At 69.9% G+C, this 15435-nt stretch overlaps 1 protein-coding gene across 30 annotated transcripts in view; it reads left to right on the top strand.

The window, feature by feature from the left end:
* Positions 1 to 15435, top strand: part of PLEC (plectin) — a 55813-nt gene that overhangs the window by 27057 nt on the left and 13321 nt on the right. For 12 of the 30 annotated variants that reach the window (XM_072034149.1, XM_072034158.1, XM_072034157.1 and 9 more), the window contains 30 exons: positions 516 to 577; positions 1527 to 1541; positions 1938 to 2027; positions 2376 to 2411; positions 3693 to 3770; positions 3883 to 3975; positions 4088 to 4254; positions 5963 to 6078; positions 6215 to 6321; positions 6397 to 6516; positions 7439 to 7534; positions 7834 to 7961; positions 8821 to 8914; positions 9000 to 9464; positions 9631 to 9708; positions 9902 to 10063; positions 10768 to 10872; positions 10977 to 11072; positions 11168 to 11293; positions 11622 to 11774; positions 11865 to 12019; positions 12110 to 12236; positions 12324 to 12507; positions 12592 to 12749; positions 12946 to 13124; positions 13378 to 13516; positions 13594 to 13950; positions 14030 to 14113; positions 14270 to 14374; positions 14526 to 14624. In XM_072034149.1, the coding sequence (XP_071890250.1) occupies positions 516 to 577; positions 1527 to 1541; positions 1938 to 2027; positions 2376 to 2411; positions 3693 to 3770; positions 3883 to 3975; positions 4088 to 4254; positions 5963 to 6078; positions 6215 to 6321; positions 6397 to 6516; positions 7439 to 7534; positions 7834 to 7961; positions 8821 to 8914; positions 9000 to 9464; positions 9631 to 9708; positions 9902 to 10063; positions 10768 to 10872; positions 10977 to 11072; positions 11168 to 11293; positions 11622 to 11774; positions 11865 to 12019; positions 12110 to 12236; positions 12324 to 12507; positions 12592 to 12749; positions 12946 to 13124; positions 13378 to 13516; positions 13594 to 13950; positions 14030 to 14113; positions 14270 to 14374; positions 14526 to 14624 (3974 nt within the window). The remainder of the gene's footprint in view (positions 1 to 515; positions 578 to 1526; positions 1542 to 1937; positions 2028 to 2375; positions 2412 to 3692; positions 3771 to 3882; positions 3976 to 4087; positions 4255 to 5962; positions 6079 to 6214; positions 6322 to 6396; positions 6517 to 7438; positions 7535 to 7833; positions 7962 to 8820; positions 8915 to 8999; positions 9465 to 9630; positions 9709 to 9901; positions 10064 to 10767; positions 10873 to 10976; positions 11073 to 11167; positions 11294 to 11621; positions 11775 to 11864; positions 12020 to 12109; positions 12237 to 12323; positions 12508 to 12591; positions 12750 to 12945; positions 13125 to 13377; positions 13517 to 13593; positions 13951 to 14029; positions 14114 to 14269; positions 14375 to 14525; positions 14625 to 15435) is intronic. The other 18 variants (XM_072034151.1, XM_072034167.1, XM_072034163.1 and 15 more) reach the window with 3 other exon arrangements.

The following is a 15435-nucleotide window of genomic DNA, read 5'->3' as shown; positions in this document are numbered from 1 at the left end:
CCTGGAACCTGTCCCCGCGCGCACCCCACGGGGACCACCAGCCCCGGGCTGCCCCTCACCACGCAGCACCGCTCCCCACGCGCCTGCACCCCAGGCTGTGGGGTGCCCCTGGGCTCGTCCCCACGCAGTACGTGCAGCACCTGGGGCCGTGTCGGTGCAGGCTGTCAGCGGGCTCATCCCCGCCCCGTTCGCCGTCTCTCTCAGGGTGCACGGTGGTGCTCGGGGCCGTGCCCCACGGTCCCGTCTGCCGCCAGCACCCGCGGGGCTGCGGGCAGGGCGGGCGCAGCCTCTCCCCGCGGTGCTGCGGTGCTGCTCGCCGTGCAGGGGCTGGTTCACGTTAACTGTCTCCTTCCCGTTGCGCGCCGGCTGACTCACCGTGGTTCCCCATCGCGGTTGGCTCATCGCTTCCTGCTGCCAATGCGTCCCGCGGGGTGATGGGGGCCCTGCCAGCCCCCCCGGGGGCTTCCCCTGCTCCTTCCGCTGTACGCTCAGCTCTGCCTCCTCTTCTCTTGCAGATGAGCGAGATCGGGTCCAGAAGAAAACCTTCACGAAATGGGTCAACAAGCACCTCATCAAGGTACGGGCGCACGCCTCTTCCTGCAGACATCTCAGCCCCGGGCGGGCTCCGCCAGCCGTGGTGCCCAGCCCCGGGCGCAGGAGCGTGGGCTCAGGGAATCGCAGAGCGGTTTGGTTGGAAGGGCCCTTCCCGAGCTCCCGGCTGCAGCCCCTGACGTGGGCAGGGACCCCTCCCACCGGGCCAGCTCGCTCAAAGCCCCATCCAGCCTGGCCTGCAGCCCCGCTGCGGGATGTGCGTGGCGGGGCGTGGGCTGCAGCAGCACCCGGTGCTTGGCCCCTTCTGGCACAGCACCGAGCTCCTGGGGGTGCCGCTGGTGCTGCCTCTCCCCTTCCCTGGCCCCATCATGGCTGTGCCGCCCCCTCCCACACGGGGCTGGGGACCCTGCCCTGGCCTGGGGTGAGCAGGGACCTTCCATGGGGGTTGATGCAGCAGGTTCGGGGGCTCCGCTGGGCTCAGGGGCTTTGGAGGCGGTGCGGGTTGGTGCCCTCTGCTGCCTGCCAGCCTCCAGAACTGGCTCCAGGGTGCCAATCCCGGCAGCTTGTCCCCACAGGGACTGGCTCTGTCCCAGAAGGGCCTGATGTCCCCGGGCGCTGCCGCCTGCCGCGGTCCCGTCCCGTCCTCCCGTCCCCCACACTTTCCCTCTCCCCCGTGCCGCCCGCACCACGTCCCTGCCAAACCCAGCCAGGGCCCTGCGAGCGTGCCGGCACCCGTCCCTGCTGCGCCGCGGGCAGAGCCCACGTCAGCGCCTGGCACACGCCGAGACGTCTCCCCCAACCCCCGTGCCCCGACGTGTCCCCGCGTGCCGGCGGCCCGGCCCTGCGGCGCCGAGTGCCGTGCCGTGGGCTGGGCACCTCGGGGTGACCCCGCGCCCCCGGTCTCCAGCCTGTCTCCTCTCCGCCTGCCTCTCCTAACCTCTCTCTTTTCTCTCTGGCTCTCCTCCTCGCGGCAGCACTGGCGAGCAGAGGTAGGTGCTCTCCTTCTCCGGGCACGGGCTGCCCCTCTCCACGCTCCTTTCTTTTCTCACTGCTTCCCTTCACCCGCACCGGGGCCACGAGCACGGTGGGCGGTGGGGCCACGTGCATGAAGGAGCCTGCACCCAACCCGCCTGGCCTCGGGTCCCTGGGGTGCAGGGAGGGAGCTGCCCTGTGTGCGCTTGGGGGTGTGTGTAGGGGGACGCGGGGCCGGGGGCCGGTCCTGCTGTTGGGCACCAGGCAGGGCGTGTGCGAGCACCTTGTGGCGGAGGGGTGCGGGTTTCCCCCTGCCGCTCCTGTGCCAGTGCCCGTCGGAGCGGGGCTGGAGCGGCGAGTGGCAGCTGGTGCCGTGCGTGGCGTCGTGGTAACGCTGCCTCCCGTCCCTGCAGGCGCAGCGCCACGTCAACGACCTCTACGAGGACCTGCGGGATGGACACAACCTCATCTCGCTGCTGGAGGTGCTCTCGGGGGACACACTGGTAGGTGCCGCGCCACCGGGCCGGGCGCTGGCGTGCCGGGACCCCCGGCTGCCCCGTCCCCGCTTCCTGCACCCACCTCCCGCCCTGCTTGGCCTCTCCCTGCTTTGGTCCCGGCGCGGGAGCTGCCCGGCACCGGAGAGGGGTCGACCTGGGGCTGGCACCGGCCTCTCTGCCCCGAGGCCCCGTCCCCGCTGCCCCTCTGCCGCGCCGCGACCTCTCTAACACATTAACGTTTCTTTGCTTTGGTGAACTCTGCTCCTCTGTACTGGTCTCCTGTTTGCTGATCTGACCCTGACCTTCTCCCCTCTGGCCTTTGCCTCCTTTCTTTGCACTGCTCTTGCTGGGTAGCCGAGGGAGCGCGACGTGATCAGGAACTTGCGGTTGGTGAGTGGTTCTGCCGTTTGCTCTCCGCATGGCCCAGCGCGGCGTGCGCCCGGGAGCCGCCCCGGCACAGCCACCCCGTCCTGCCCCGTCCCGGGGTCACCGGAGGCGAGGCAGCTCCATGCACTCGGCGCTGTGCGCTTGGTGCTTGGCCATTGTGGCCGAGGAGGAGCGGAGACGAGAGGAGAGGAGAGCCGGGCAGTGCAGGACAGGGCGAGCTGCGTGGGGCCCTCCCGGCCCTCGTGGCTGCGGAGGCACCAGGGTACCCGCAGCAGGGCGGAGATGGCAGCTCCCTGCTGGTGCCCTACAGCCCGCAGGCCCTGGGGGCAGAAAAACCTCTTGGCTCATCGCTGAGCTGCAGCGTGGCGGGGCCGGGGTCTCCTGGCACCTTCTGCAGCCGGGGTCAGGGAAAACCACCGCCTGTGGGGCAAAGAGGGCCTGGGGTCTCCGGCCAGGCACGAGGCCAGGGGAGCTGCCTGCAGGATCCTGAGCGGGGATCCCCGCAGAGCCGGGGAGATCCCATCGGGGGAAAGTCCTAGCGTGGCAGCGCCCGGTCCCTGCCACAAGTGCACCAGCGAGCTCCCTGGTGCCACCGGCACAGCCCTGCCGTGCGGGGCCGTGCCGTGCCACGGGGCCGCGGTGCTGCACGGCGAGGAAGCGCAGGCACAGCCGGCGGGACGCTGCCATTGTTGGGCCCGGCAGCGCTTCCTCCCGGCGGGACGGGACGGGGGGAGGATTTCCGCGCTCGCTCCTTCCTGTGCAGGTGTTGCCTGCTGGCAGCGCGGGGGTGGTGGTGCTGGTGGTGCTGGTGATGCTCTGCACCACGGGGCTGCGGCTCCAGGGGTCAGCTCCCTGCAGCCACGGGGTGCACGGAGCCTGTGCTCCCCCCCTGCACCCACCCTGCACCGGTTCCTCCCACGTTTTGGGCAGGAGCCCGAGGTGGGGACGTGGGGATGGGGATGGGGATGGGTCCCCGTGCGGTGTGTGCCATGGGGAGCAGGGTTGCTGTGCGGTGCTCATCCCTAGCCGGTGTTGGGCTCCCCTTGCACCGCAGCCGAATGGCCCTGGAGGCTCTCGTGCTCGGGCTGGGCTGGTCCCCGGGCTGGGGGCAGCTCCCTGCCCACCAAGCAGGGGCTGGCTCCTTGCGGCGCAGCGCAGGGACAGAGTGCGGAGGGTGTGTGGCATTGGCATGCGCAGCTCTGGGAGGGGCCGGGTGTTTGGGGGGGCTGCGGGGCTGCACCCCGGGGGGGCCGCAGCTCAGATGCCTGCTCTCTCTCCCTGCAGCCCCGGGAGAAGGGCCGGATGCGCTTCCACAAGCTGCAGAACGTGCAGATCGCCCTCAACTACCTGAAGCATCGCCAGGTGAGGGGGGCACCGGGCACGCGAGGGGTGGGGGCGCCCTCATTGGGACCCCCGCTGCAGGGCTGCGGCGTGGCCCCAGCCCCCTGCAACTCGCACGCCTCGCTGTCGGCAGGTGAAGCTGGTCAACATCCGCAACGATGACATCGCCGACGGCAACCCCAAGCTGACGCTGGGCCTCATCTGGACGATCATCCTGCACTTCCAGGTGGGGCAGGCGGTGCCGGGGCTCTGCGGCACCTCCGGGTCGGGGGGCAGCGCGCGGCACGGTGCAGGATGGGGGCCGTGGCTCACCCAGCGTAACGGCCGCGTCCCTGCAGATCTCGGACATCCAGGTGACGGGGCAGTCGGAGGACATGACGGCCAAGGAGAAGCTGCTGCTCTGGTCCCAGCGCATGGTGGAGGACTACCAGGGCTTGCGCTGCGACAACTTCACCACCAGCTGGCGGGACGGGCGCCTCTTCAACGCCATCATCCACCGGCACAAGTAGGTCCCCTGGAGCGGGGCAGGGACCCGGCTGTCCCCGGGCCTGGCAGGGTGTGTGGCCCCGTGCCTGCTGCTCACTGCGGCGTGCCAGGGCAGCACACGGGGGTATCGGGGTGGCTTGATGCCATACCACCAGCTGTGGGGCTCCCCGTTCCCGTGGCACTTCTCTGGTCACACAGCCGTACCCTGCCTTTGCTCCTGTCCGGTGCGGAGCCGTGCAGAGCCCCTGGGTCCCTGCCGCGGGGAGCAGCAGCCTCTGGGGCACTGTAGCTCAGGCAGGATTTGGCCGCTTGCACCAACCCGCAGGGCTGAGCCATGCGCAGGGCAGGCACGTGCTCGCTGGCACCGCCGCTCCAGGGCAACGTCGGCACGAGCTCCTGACAAGCCCCGACCCATCGGCCTGCACCGGCAGCGCCGTGGTGCAGGGAGCCGCGCAGCCTCACCACCTTCCCACGCTCCCAGCAGCCGCGTGGGCAGGCGGCACTGAGCCCCCGGCCGCGGCACCGTGCCTGCGCAGCGTGCCGGGGCGCGGGGCGGGCAGGCCCCCGCCAGTCCTGCCAGGGCTGCGAGCCTTTGGGGCACGCAAATACGTGCCGGTGTGCCGCGCCCGCGCAGGGTGGGGAGGAGGCACCCGCGCCGAGCCGAGCCGAGCTGTGCCGAGCTGTGCCACACTCCGTGCCGAGCCGCTGCCGTGGCCGGAGCTCAGCGGGGCTCAGTGCCGGCATGGAGCGCAGCGCGCGGCATCGCGCCAGGAAGCAGCCGCGGCGCCGTGGCGCAGGGAGCTCGGCGCGGGTGCTGCCGGGGGCCGAGGACGGGGTGGTGCTGCTCTGCGAAGATGTTCCTGCCGCCACCGAGCGCCTGGAGGCCGCCAGCGTCAGCGGCTCCATCTACTCCGTGCACTCCACCCTGCGCCTCAAGGAGCTGTAGGATGGGGGCTGGGGGCGGGGGGGTGCTGACAGCCCCCCGGGATGCTGGGCGGGGGGAGCTGTTCCCCTCCCCACACCCTGGGCATGGCGGGGTCTCAAGGTCCCACCGTGGGGCTGCGGGGAGCTGGGGATTGGGGCCAGAGCCCTGCGCTCCTGCTGAGGCCCCTGGCTGGGGAGGGAGAGGAGAGCAGGGGGGTGGATGCAGCTGGGGGGGGGCTGTGTCTTGGGGTCTGTGCACGGGGATGTGGGGCACTGCCTGCCCCTTGGGGTGCCTGCACGGGGCTGCTGCTGGCTCCCTGTGCCCGTGGGTTCAGGGGAGGGGGCATGAAAGGCCCCCCGTGCCCGTGGGTTGGTCGAGGGGCTGTTTGTTACTCGGCTCTGCGCAGGGGCCTCTCTGGCTCTGCACGCCCACGGTCCTTGCAGCAGGATTGTCCCGGGCTCCCCAGGCTCCTGGGGTGGGTCTGGGGGTGTCCGCAGCTCCCTGTGCCCCCGTGTGGGACCCCTGGCTCCCCAGGCTGTGGAGCACAGCACGCGCATGCTGAGGCTCGGCAGAGGTGCAGGCAGCACCCGAGGAGGGTGGGACCGCTGTGCCCAGGGTTCCCCCGAGCTCTCAGGCTGCCAAAAACGCGTGCCGTGGGGCAGGGGGGGCGGGGGGTGCTGCTGGCCATGGCCCCGGCTGCCCTGCAGGGAGAGCAGCTGCCGGTGCAGAGCCTGCCCCCCACCCACCGGGGGGTCCTCGGCCGGGGGGCAGCAGCTCAGCGCTCCCTGCCCTCTGCCCGCAGGCCCATGCTCATCGACATGAACAAGGTGTACCGCCAGAGCAACCTGGAGAACCTGGACCAGGCCTTCACCGTGGCTGAGCGGGACCTGGGGGTGACGCGCCTGCTGGACCCTGAAGGTAGGGGCACGCCACCCGTTCCCCCGTGTCCCCACGCTGCGGCAAGGGGACGGTGTCCTTGGGGCGGCAGCAGCCTCTGAGGGCACACGGAATCACTTGGTCCCCCCGCTGAGCTGACCGCCCCCTGTGCCCCCAGACGTGGACGTGCCGCAGCCGGACGAGAAGTCCATCATCACCTACGTCTCCTCGCTCTACGACGCCATGCCCCGCGTGCCCGACGTGCAGGACGGTGTCAAGGCCAACGTGAGTGCTGGGGCCGGGCTGCACCCGCGTGCCACCGGCGGACACCCGGCCCCACGGCTCCCCTCTGTGCCGCAGGAGCTGCAGCTGCGCTGGCAGGAGTACTACGAGCTGGTGACGCTGCTGCTGCAGTGGATCCACCACCACACCGTGGTCTTCGAGGAGCGCAGGTTCCCCGCCAGCTACGAGGAGATCGAGGTGAGGGAGCTGGGGCAGGGCGGCCTCCGAGCTCCACTCACCATGGGGTCTCGGTGGCCGGGGCCGGGGCTGGGTGTGCGTGGGGACCCCGTGCAGGGGGACGAGGGACGCCAGCGCTCCCGGTCGTGGTGCCTGCGCCTTGGCACCGAAATCTCGGCTCTCCCCTCCGGTGCCGCGCGCCGGCCCCGTTCCCACGCGCGGCTCGCAGCTGCGTCCCAGTGCCTTGCCGCTGGCGGGGGATGAAAGGCCCCAGCGCAGAGGGGAGCGGTGCCGGTGCCCGGGGAGCCTCCTGGCACTGGCCCAGCTGGCCGGCGGCCCAGCCATGGGCTGGCTCCCGCTGCGGCACCCCGGGCAGCACGCACCCAGCCCTGCTGCTCCGTGGGGGCTGCGCGGTGCTGTGGGGGCACCATTCCCGGCCGGGTGCTGCCTGGCACTGGTCCCTCTCGGTTCATACAGCCTGGCCCTTTTTAGGGGGGAGCTGTGGGGCAGGAATGGGCTCGGGGCCAGGGCTGGGGTTGTGCTGGCACTGATTGTGGTGGTCGAGTGGTGGAGCCGGGATGCCGCGGGCAGGGAGGGTCCCCTCTGACTCAGCTTTTCCAGGCAGGCTCCTCGTGAGTCACCCTCTGCAAACACGAGCCTCCCCACCCGGCCCCTTCCTTCCTGCGGGCTCTGCGTGCCATGGAAAGTGGGGGGGGGGATTGCCTGAGTTGCCCCCCAGCCTGGCGCTGGTGTGCAGGCAGCCATGGCTCGTGGTCAGGTTGGGCTGGCAGCCAGCGGGCAGGGGGCTGGATGGGGAGCGGGGCCCTGGCTTGTGCCCCACAGCAGGGCGCATGGGGCCAGGGGTCTGCGCTGCCCCCCTGCAGCTGCCCCCCCGTGGCTGCCCCCTGTGGCTGCCCCCCTGTAGCTGCCCCCTTTTTGGCAGATCCTCTGGCGCCAGTTCCTGAAGTTCAAGGAGACAGAGCTCCCAGCCAAGGAGGCCGACAAGAACCGCTCCAAAGCCATCTTCCAGTCCCTGGAGGTGAGCAGGACCCCGGGGGGGCCATGCCCTGAGCTTTGGGGGTCCCAGTGCGCTGGGGGGGGGTCCTGGAGGATCCCGGGGCAATCCTCTCGCACTGTCTGTTTGGTGCTGGGGGCGGAGGCCGTCCTGTGCCTCTCCCATTTCTGTTTCCGTGAGGCTTTGCCTCCAGCAACAGCAGCTGAGACGTGGCACCCGCGGCCAGGGCTGCCCCCCGCCCACCGGTCCCGATCCCCCCCCCAGCCGCTGCGCTGCCCCCCGGGGCCCCGGCTGGCGGGTCTGACGAGCCCCCCTGTGCGCAGGGCGCCGTGCTGTCGGGGCAGCTGAAGGTGCCCCTCGGGTACCACCCGCTGGACGTGGAGAAGGAATGGGGCAAGCTGCACGTGGCCATCCTGGAGCGCGAGAAGCTGCTGCGGGCTGAGTTCGAGAGGTGAGTGCCCCGCGGTGGGACCGGGCACGGGGACGGGGGCACGGCGCGGGGGCTTCTGGAGCTGCTGCGGCCTCGCGGCTCCTTCGCATGCGGCTGAGCTCCGCCTGGGCTGGGCTGGGCCGGGCTGGGGTGTCCCTGCGGCCCCCCCGTCCGAGGATGGAACCGCAGGGTGCATGAGTCACTGCCCGCCCTCGGGAAGCCAGCGCAGCGCCAGCCCCGAGCACGGCACTGCCGCTGGGCTCTGCTGTGCGCCGGGTGGGTGCGCTGGGTGCCGGGGGGGCTCTGCCGTGTGCCAGGGGGGCTGCGCCGGGGCAGGGGAGCGCGGGTGCGTCGGGGCTGGCAGCACGGGCAGGAATGGGGCCGGGGCTCCGCGGCGGGAGGCCAGGGCTGGGTCGGGGCTGGATCCCAGCCCGGGGGCGGGTGCTGCTGCGCTGGGTGGGGACGGGCGAGGAGCCCGCGGGATGGGATCCGCGCCTGCAGGGGTGGGATCTGGGCTGTGCTGGAGCAAAGTCCGGGCTGAGTGTGCAGGGAGCTGAGGCGCGCCGGGGCGGGATCCGAGCAGTGCAGGGACGGGCGCTGTGCCACGCACAGGGAGGATCCGTGCCTTGCAGGGACAGGATTTGGGCTGTGCGGGTCAGATCCGAGCCGTGCCCAGACGGGATGTGTGCTGTGCAGCAACCTGCACGGTGCATGCACGGGGCCGCGGCCGTGCAAGGATGGGCTCCGTGTCCTTTGCTGTGCCTGGATGGAGCCCGTGCTGTGTGTGGGCAGGATCCGTGTTCCTGGGCAGGGGCTGTGCCGAGCACGGGCAGCATCCGTGCCTATGCACTGTCCCCAACCCTGCCCTCTCCCCGCGCAGGCTGGAGAGGCTGCAGCGCATCGTCAGCAAGCTGCAGATGGAGTCGGGGCTCTGCGAGGAGCAGCTCAACCAGGCGGACACCCTGCTGCAGTCGGTGAGTTGCTGCTGCGGCTCGGTGTGGGGTGGCAGGGCACGGTGCGGGGCGGTGCAGCAGCGCCCTGACCGTGCCCCATCCCCAGGACATTCGGCTGCTGAACGCGGGGAAGGCGCCGCAGAAGGCGGCTGAGATCGATCGGGACCTGGACAAGGCGGATGCCATGATCCGCGTGCTCTTCAACGACGTGCAGACGCTGAAGGACGGCCGGCACCCGCAGGGGGAGCAGATGTACCGCAGGGTGTACCGCCTGCACGAGCGCCTGGTGGCCATCCGCACCGAGTACAACCTGCGCCTCAAGTCGGGGGCGCCGGTGGCCACCCAGGCCCCCCCGGCGCTGGGGCAGCGGCCGCGGCAGGAGCTGGACGACGCCACGCTGCGCTACCTGCAGGACCTGCTGGCGTGGGTGGAGGAGAACCAGCGGCGGCTGGGGGCGGCCGAGTGGGGCGTGGACCTGCCCACCGTGGAGTCCCACCTGGGCAGCCACCGCGGCCTCCACCAGTCCATCGAGGAGTTCCGCGCCAAGATCGAGCGGGCGCGTGCCGACGAGGTGAGCCGGCAGCCTGCTGCCACCGCCGCGTCCCGCCCGCATCCCAGTGCTCCCCGGCGCTGGTGTCCTCGCCCGGACCTTCCCTTTGGGGTGCTCCTGTCCCCTGGGGGCGCGGGGTGTCCCTGTGGTGGCTGCTGCCCTGTGCTCACGGCTCGCTCTCCCCTAGGCGCAGCTCTCACCAGGTCCCCGCAATGCTTACCGGGAGTGCCTGGGCAAGCTGGACCTGCAGTACGCCAAGCTGCTGGTGAGGAACTGGGCTGGGGGCTGGGGGGACGTGGGGAGGAGGCGCAGGGTGTGGGGGGGTGTGGGGAGGGTGTGTGGGACGTGGAGAAATGGAGAGGAGGATGGAGGGGGGATGTGGGGAGGAAAATGCCGAGGAGGGGAAAGAGGAGATGCGTGTGGGGGTGCAGACCCATCCCATCCCTGCGCCCCCCCAGAACTCCTCCAAGTCCCGGCTGCGCCACCTGGAGAGCCTCCACGCCTTCGTCAGCGCCGCCACCAAGGAGCTGATGTGGCTGAACGAGAAGGAGGAGGAGGAGGTGAACTTCGACTGGAGCGACCGCAACCCCAACATGACGGCCAAGAAGGAGAACTACTCGGTACGCAGTGCCCGCGCTGCCGCCCCGCACCCTCCCCACCCCTCCTGTCCCTGTCCCGCGCTGTCCCCGGCTGCACACCCGGCTGTCCTTGGGGGTCCCCAGCCCTCCCGGCCCTGTGCGTGGCTCCCCATGGTCCCAGTCCCTCCGGTGACCTTTCTGCGTGATGCCTCGTGCAGCCAGGGGCAGGGGGGGCTCTCTGTGGCCCTCAGCCTCCCCATCTCATCTCAGCTCACGTGCTGTGCTGCGCTGCTCTGCTGCCCCGCTCTGTAGCTCTTTATCTCCTCCTCGTGCCAGCGCTGCTCTTTATCTCTTCTGTTGTCTGGTCTGGGCATCAGCAGCCTGCTCTTCCCCTCTCGCTATCTGGTCGCCTGGATGAAACCACATCTGCGTGCTGCAGCACTGAGTGCACGCCACCCCGTGACCCCCAGCTGCAGCACGTGCAGCGCCGGGGGGGCTGCGGGCCTCAGCACCCAGCCCGTGCCCCCATCCCCCAGCACCCCCAGCCCTGTGCCCCCCAGCTCCCCATTCCTGCCCAACACACCCCGCGCATCCCCCTGGCGTGTCCCCGAGCTGCAGAGCTGCGCCCCAGCGTGCACAGAGCACACGCAGAGCTGTGTGTGCACACCCACGCGCACCCATGGGGGGGTGCCGGCCCTGCATGGGGGGGCCCTGGAGCTCACCACCGCTCCCGATGCCCACGCCAGGGACTGATGCGGGAGCTGGAGCTGCGGGAGCGCAAAATCAAAGAGATCCAGAGCACAGGGGACCGGCTGCTGCGGGAGGAGCACCCGGGCAGGCAGACGGTGGAGGTGAGCGGGGAGCACAGGGAGGGGGGCACTGGGTGGGGGCGGTGCGGGGGGCACTGCTGGGGGGCTCTGTCCTGACGTGTCCCCCCCTGTCCCCGTTGTCCCAGGCCTTCCAGGCAGCCCTGCAGACACAGTGGAGCTGGATGCTCCAGCTGTGCTGCTGCATCGAGGCGCACCTGAAGGAGAACAGCGCCTACTTCCAGGTAGGGGCGGGGGTGCCCATGGGGCCCCCACCGGCCGCGACCCCCCCCCAAGGGCTGGGCTGTGCGGCCCTGCTCACCCCGCTCTGCCCCCCCAGTTCTTTGCTGACGTGAAAGAGGCTGAGGAGTTCCTGAGGAAGATGCAGGAGAACATGAAGAAGAAATATTCCTGTGACCGCAGCATCACGGTCACACGCCTGGAGGACCTGCTGCAGGACTGCGCTGTGAGTGCCCCCCTCCCCCCCCGCCCTGCTGCAGCCCCCCAGGGTGACCCCCACCACATGCACCCCACTGCAGCACCCCAACATTGATCCCCCAGGTGTGCACCAAAACATTAACCCCCATGTGTGCACCCCACGTGTGCCCCCCAACACTGCCCCCCACATGTGCACCCCACAGCAGCACCCCAGGTCTCTGCCCCCCACTGCAGGGCCCACTGCCCCCCCCCAGCCTGCAGACAGACCCCACAAACCCCTCACCCCCCCATAGTGCCCCCCCGCCCCGCAGCGTCCTGTGGGGCTGCGGGGTCACTGATGCCGCGCTGTGCCGCAGGACACCAAGGAGCAGCTCTCCGAGTACCAGGGGCAGCTGGCGGGGCTGGCGCGGCGCGCCAAGGCCATCGTGCAGCTGAAGCCCCGCAGCCCGGCCGCCCCGCTCAAGGGCCGCCTGCCCATCCAGGCCGTCTGCGACTACAAGCAAATGGAGGTGAGCGGGGCGCGAGGGGGCCGGGGGGGGCGGCGGTGGTGAGGGGACGGCGCTGTGCCTGCGCCGGGCTGACGCCTGCCCGCCCCGCAGATCACGGTGCACAAGAACGACGAGTGCGCCCTGCTGAGCAACGCCCAGCCCTACAAGTGGAAGGTGCTGAGCGCCGCTGGCAGCGAGTCCATCGTGCCCTCCGTCTGCTTCCTCGTGCCGCCCCCCAACAAGGAGGCGCTGGAGGCTGTGCACAGGTGAGCGCCGCCGGTGCCCCCCCAGCCACCAGCGGGGTTCCCCGCTTGCTCTGTCCGTCACCCCCCCTTGCTGACACTGCCTCTCCGCAGGCTGGAGGCCACCCACCAGCAGCTCCTGGTGCTGTGGCACCAGCTGCACCTGGACATGAGGAGCCTGCTGTCCTGGCAGTACCTGATCCGCGACATCCAGCAGATCCAGTCCTGGTCCCACCTGACGGTGAGTCCCTGACGGGGGGCTGCTGAGGGGCAGCTCCGCGGGGCCCCGGGACCCCCCGCGGGGGCTGACGGTGCTGCGTGCCCCCAGTTCCGCACCATGCAGGTGGAGGAGTGCAGGCAGGTCCTGCGCAGCCTGGAGACGCACTACCAGGACTTCATGAGGGACAGCCAGGACTCGCAGAGCTTCCAGCCCGACGACCGGCTGCAGGTGGAGCGCGAGTACAACGCCTGCACCCAGAAGTACGAGCTGCTGCTGCGCAGCCAGGAGAAAGGTGAGCCCCAGCCAGGCATCCCGTCCCTCCCAGAGGCGCAGGGTGAGCGCAGCAGCCACTGACCCGGCCCCGATGTCCCCCCAGGAGAGCAGGATGAGTCCCTCTGCAAGAACTACATCTCGCAGCTGAAGGACATCCGCCTGCAGCTGGAGGGCTGTGAGAGCCGCACCATCCACAAGATCCGCCTGCCCCTCGACAAGGACCCAGTCAAGGAGTGTGCCCAGCGCATCACCGAGCAGCAGGTGTGTGCTTCTGCAGGCGTGCAGCACGTGGGGACCCCTGCGCCCAGTCTGCTGCGCCGCTGGGCTGCAGACCCCTGCCCTTCCTCTGCTCCTTCCACGCCTGGGGAGCATCTTGCTGTCAGGATGTCGCGTTTGGCACGACGTGGATGTAGGCACCAGGCTGCCTGTGAGCTAACATGCGCTGCTCTCCCTGCAGCAAATCCACCTGGAGCTGGAGGGCATCAAGAAGAGCCTGGACAAGGTCAGTGAGAAGACGGAGAAGGTGCTGGCCCAGCCAGAGCAGGCCAGCTCGGCCCCTGTCCTGCGCTCAGAGCTGGAGATCACGCTGCAGAAGATGGACCAGGTGTACAGCCTCTCCAGCATCTACCTGGAGAAGTGAGTGCCCAGCCACGGGTGGCTCCACACTGTGGTTCTTCATCCTCCGTGCTGGGAACAAGTACCAGGGCATCGGCAGGGGTGGAGGAGGATGAGGAGGGGAGGAAGGGGAGGAGGAGGAGAATGAGGAGGAGGAGGAGGAGGCAGCTGGCTGTGCCCTGGCGGTGTTCCTGTCTCCTCGCTGCATCTTCTCGCTCACGCTGCTGCCTGCTCGGCTCTTGGCACCCATGGAAGCTGTTCCCTCTCTCTGCAGGCTGAAGACCATCAACCTGGTGATCCGCAGCACGCAGGGGGCAGAGGAGCTGGTCAAGAAGTACGAGGACCAGCTGAAGAACGTGCAGACCGTGCCAGCTGACCTCAAGGAGCTGGAGGCCAGCAAGGCTGAGCTGAAGGTACCGGGGCTGCGCCGCGCTGGGGGTGGGCCGGGGCCGGCAGGGACCGGGGCTGAGCTCTGCTCTGTGCCTTGCAGCGGCTGCGTGCGCAGGTGGAGGGGCACCAGCCCTTCTTCAGCACGCTGGAGACCGACCTGAGCAAGGCCAAGGACGTCAACGAGCGGATGGTGAGGGGCCACAGCGAGCGGGACGTGGACCTGGACCGCTACCGGGAGCGAGTGCAGCAGCTGCTGGAGCGCTGGCAAGCCGTCCTGACCCAGATCGACCTGCGCCAGCGCGAGCTGGACCAGCTGGGCCGGCAGCTGCGCTACTACCGCGAGAGCTGCGACGGGCTGCTCCAGTGGATCCAGGACGCCAAGCAGCGGCAGGAGAAAATCCAGGCGGTGCCCATCACCGACAGCAAGACCGTGCGGGAGCAGCTGCTGCAGGAGAAGGTAGCACCCGGGGCAGGGTGAGCGTGGGTGGGCTCCCAGTGCTCACGGCACCTGAGCTCACCCCCGTGCGTTTCCCCAGAAACTCCTGGAGGAGTGCGACCGCAACAAGGAGAAGGTGGAGGAGTGCCAGCGCTACGCTAAGCAGTACATTGATGCCATCAAGGTGCGCAGCTGGCCATGCGTGATGCTGCAGGCTGGCCTTGACAGGGGCACTGGGGCCAGTGTGGGGCTGGGGGGGCAGTGCAGGGCCGTGGCTTCTATGGGCACGGGGGCTCCCCGGAGCGCTGCCCCCCCTGCTGACCTGGCTTCTCCCCGGCAGGACTACGAACTACAGCTCGTCACCTTCAAGGCGCAGGTGGAGCCCATGGCCTCCCCGGCCAAGAAGCCCAAAGTGCAGTCTGCATCTGACAGCATCATCCAGGAGGTGAGGGGGGACACCTCGGGGTGGTCCCGGCACGTAGCTGAGCCTGGAGCTCCTTCAGCAGGAGCAGAGGGCTGGCCACAGCTCTGCGGGGCGGCGGGACTGGGGTCACTGTGGTGTGCTCCCCTCCCGCTGACCCCACTGTCTGCTGCAGTACGTGGACCTGCGGACACGGTACAGCGAGCTGACCACGCTGACCAGCCAGTACATCAAGTTCATCACCGAGACGCTGCGGCGGCTGGAGGAGGAGGAGGTAGGGGCACGGGGCGTGGGCGTGCGGGGCGGCATGACTCCGGCTGCATTTTCTCTTCTTCATGAGAATGGGGAACGTGGTTCATGATGAGTGCCAGCCCCATCACTAACACTGGCCCACGACCTCTAACCCCGCTCTGATCTGGGCTTCTGGGACCGAAGCCGCTGGCTCTGGGTGCAGCAAATTTCCGAGCAGCGAGGGCCAGCCGGGGTGGTGCGCAGCCGGCTGTGGGCGCTGCCGGGCTCTGGTGTGACCGGTGGTAGGAGGCACTTCCCAGATACACGTAGTGCAGTCAGCACCCGCCATCAGCATGACGCTGTGCTCGGGCGCCGCGGGACCGGATGCCTCGGTTGTTCTGTCTTGGTAACCTTTCTAACTCTTGGTTTCTGCCCTTGGAAGTCGAGCCGCTTTGCCAGTGCTTTGTCTTGGGGGATGTTTGTGTTGGTGGGGATCTAATGGAGGGTAAAAAACCAGGATGACTCTGGCATCCCTGCACCAGGTACTCACTCTGCGCATGTCCCCCTCCTCACGGCACCCCCGCCTCACCCCGTGGCTGCCCGCAGCCTGCGCGCCCTGCTCCTGCTCACTGCTCCTGCCCTCCGGGGAGCCGCTTGCCCTCCCGCCTTCCTCCTCCCCTCCTGCCTGCGCTCCTGGGCACTCACTGCACCTCTCGGGATGGCACAAGGGGACCCGGCTCACCTGCACGTGTGCTGCCTATGCCCGTCCCCAGGGCTGTCCCCGAGCTCGCGGTGCATGCAGCACGAGCACTCTGCAGCACGGCCCCAAGCCACACACGAGCTATGTCGGCTCC

This window comes from Anas platyrhynchos, chromosome 2, assembly GCF_047663525.1.
Source record: "Anas platyrhynchos isolate ZD024472 breed Pekin duck chromosome 2, IASCAAS_PekinDuck_T2T, whole genome shotgun sequence".
In the NCBI taxonomy this organism is placed as follows: domain Eukaryota; kingdom Metazoa; phylum Chordata; class Aves; order Anseriformes; family Anatidae; genus Anas; species Anas platyrhynchos.
The sequence above is the reverse complement of the archived record's forward strand: the minus strand, read 5'-3'. Positions and strand labels throughout refer to the sequence as shown.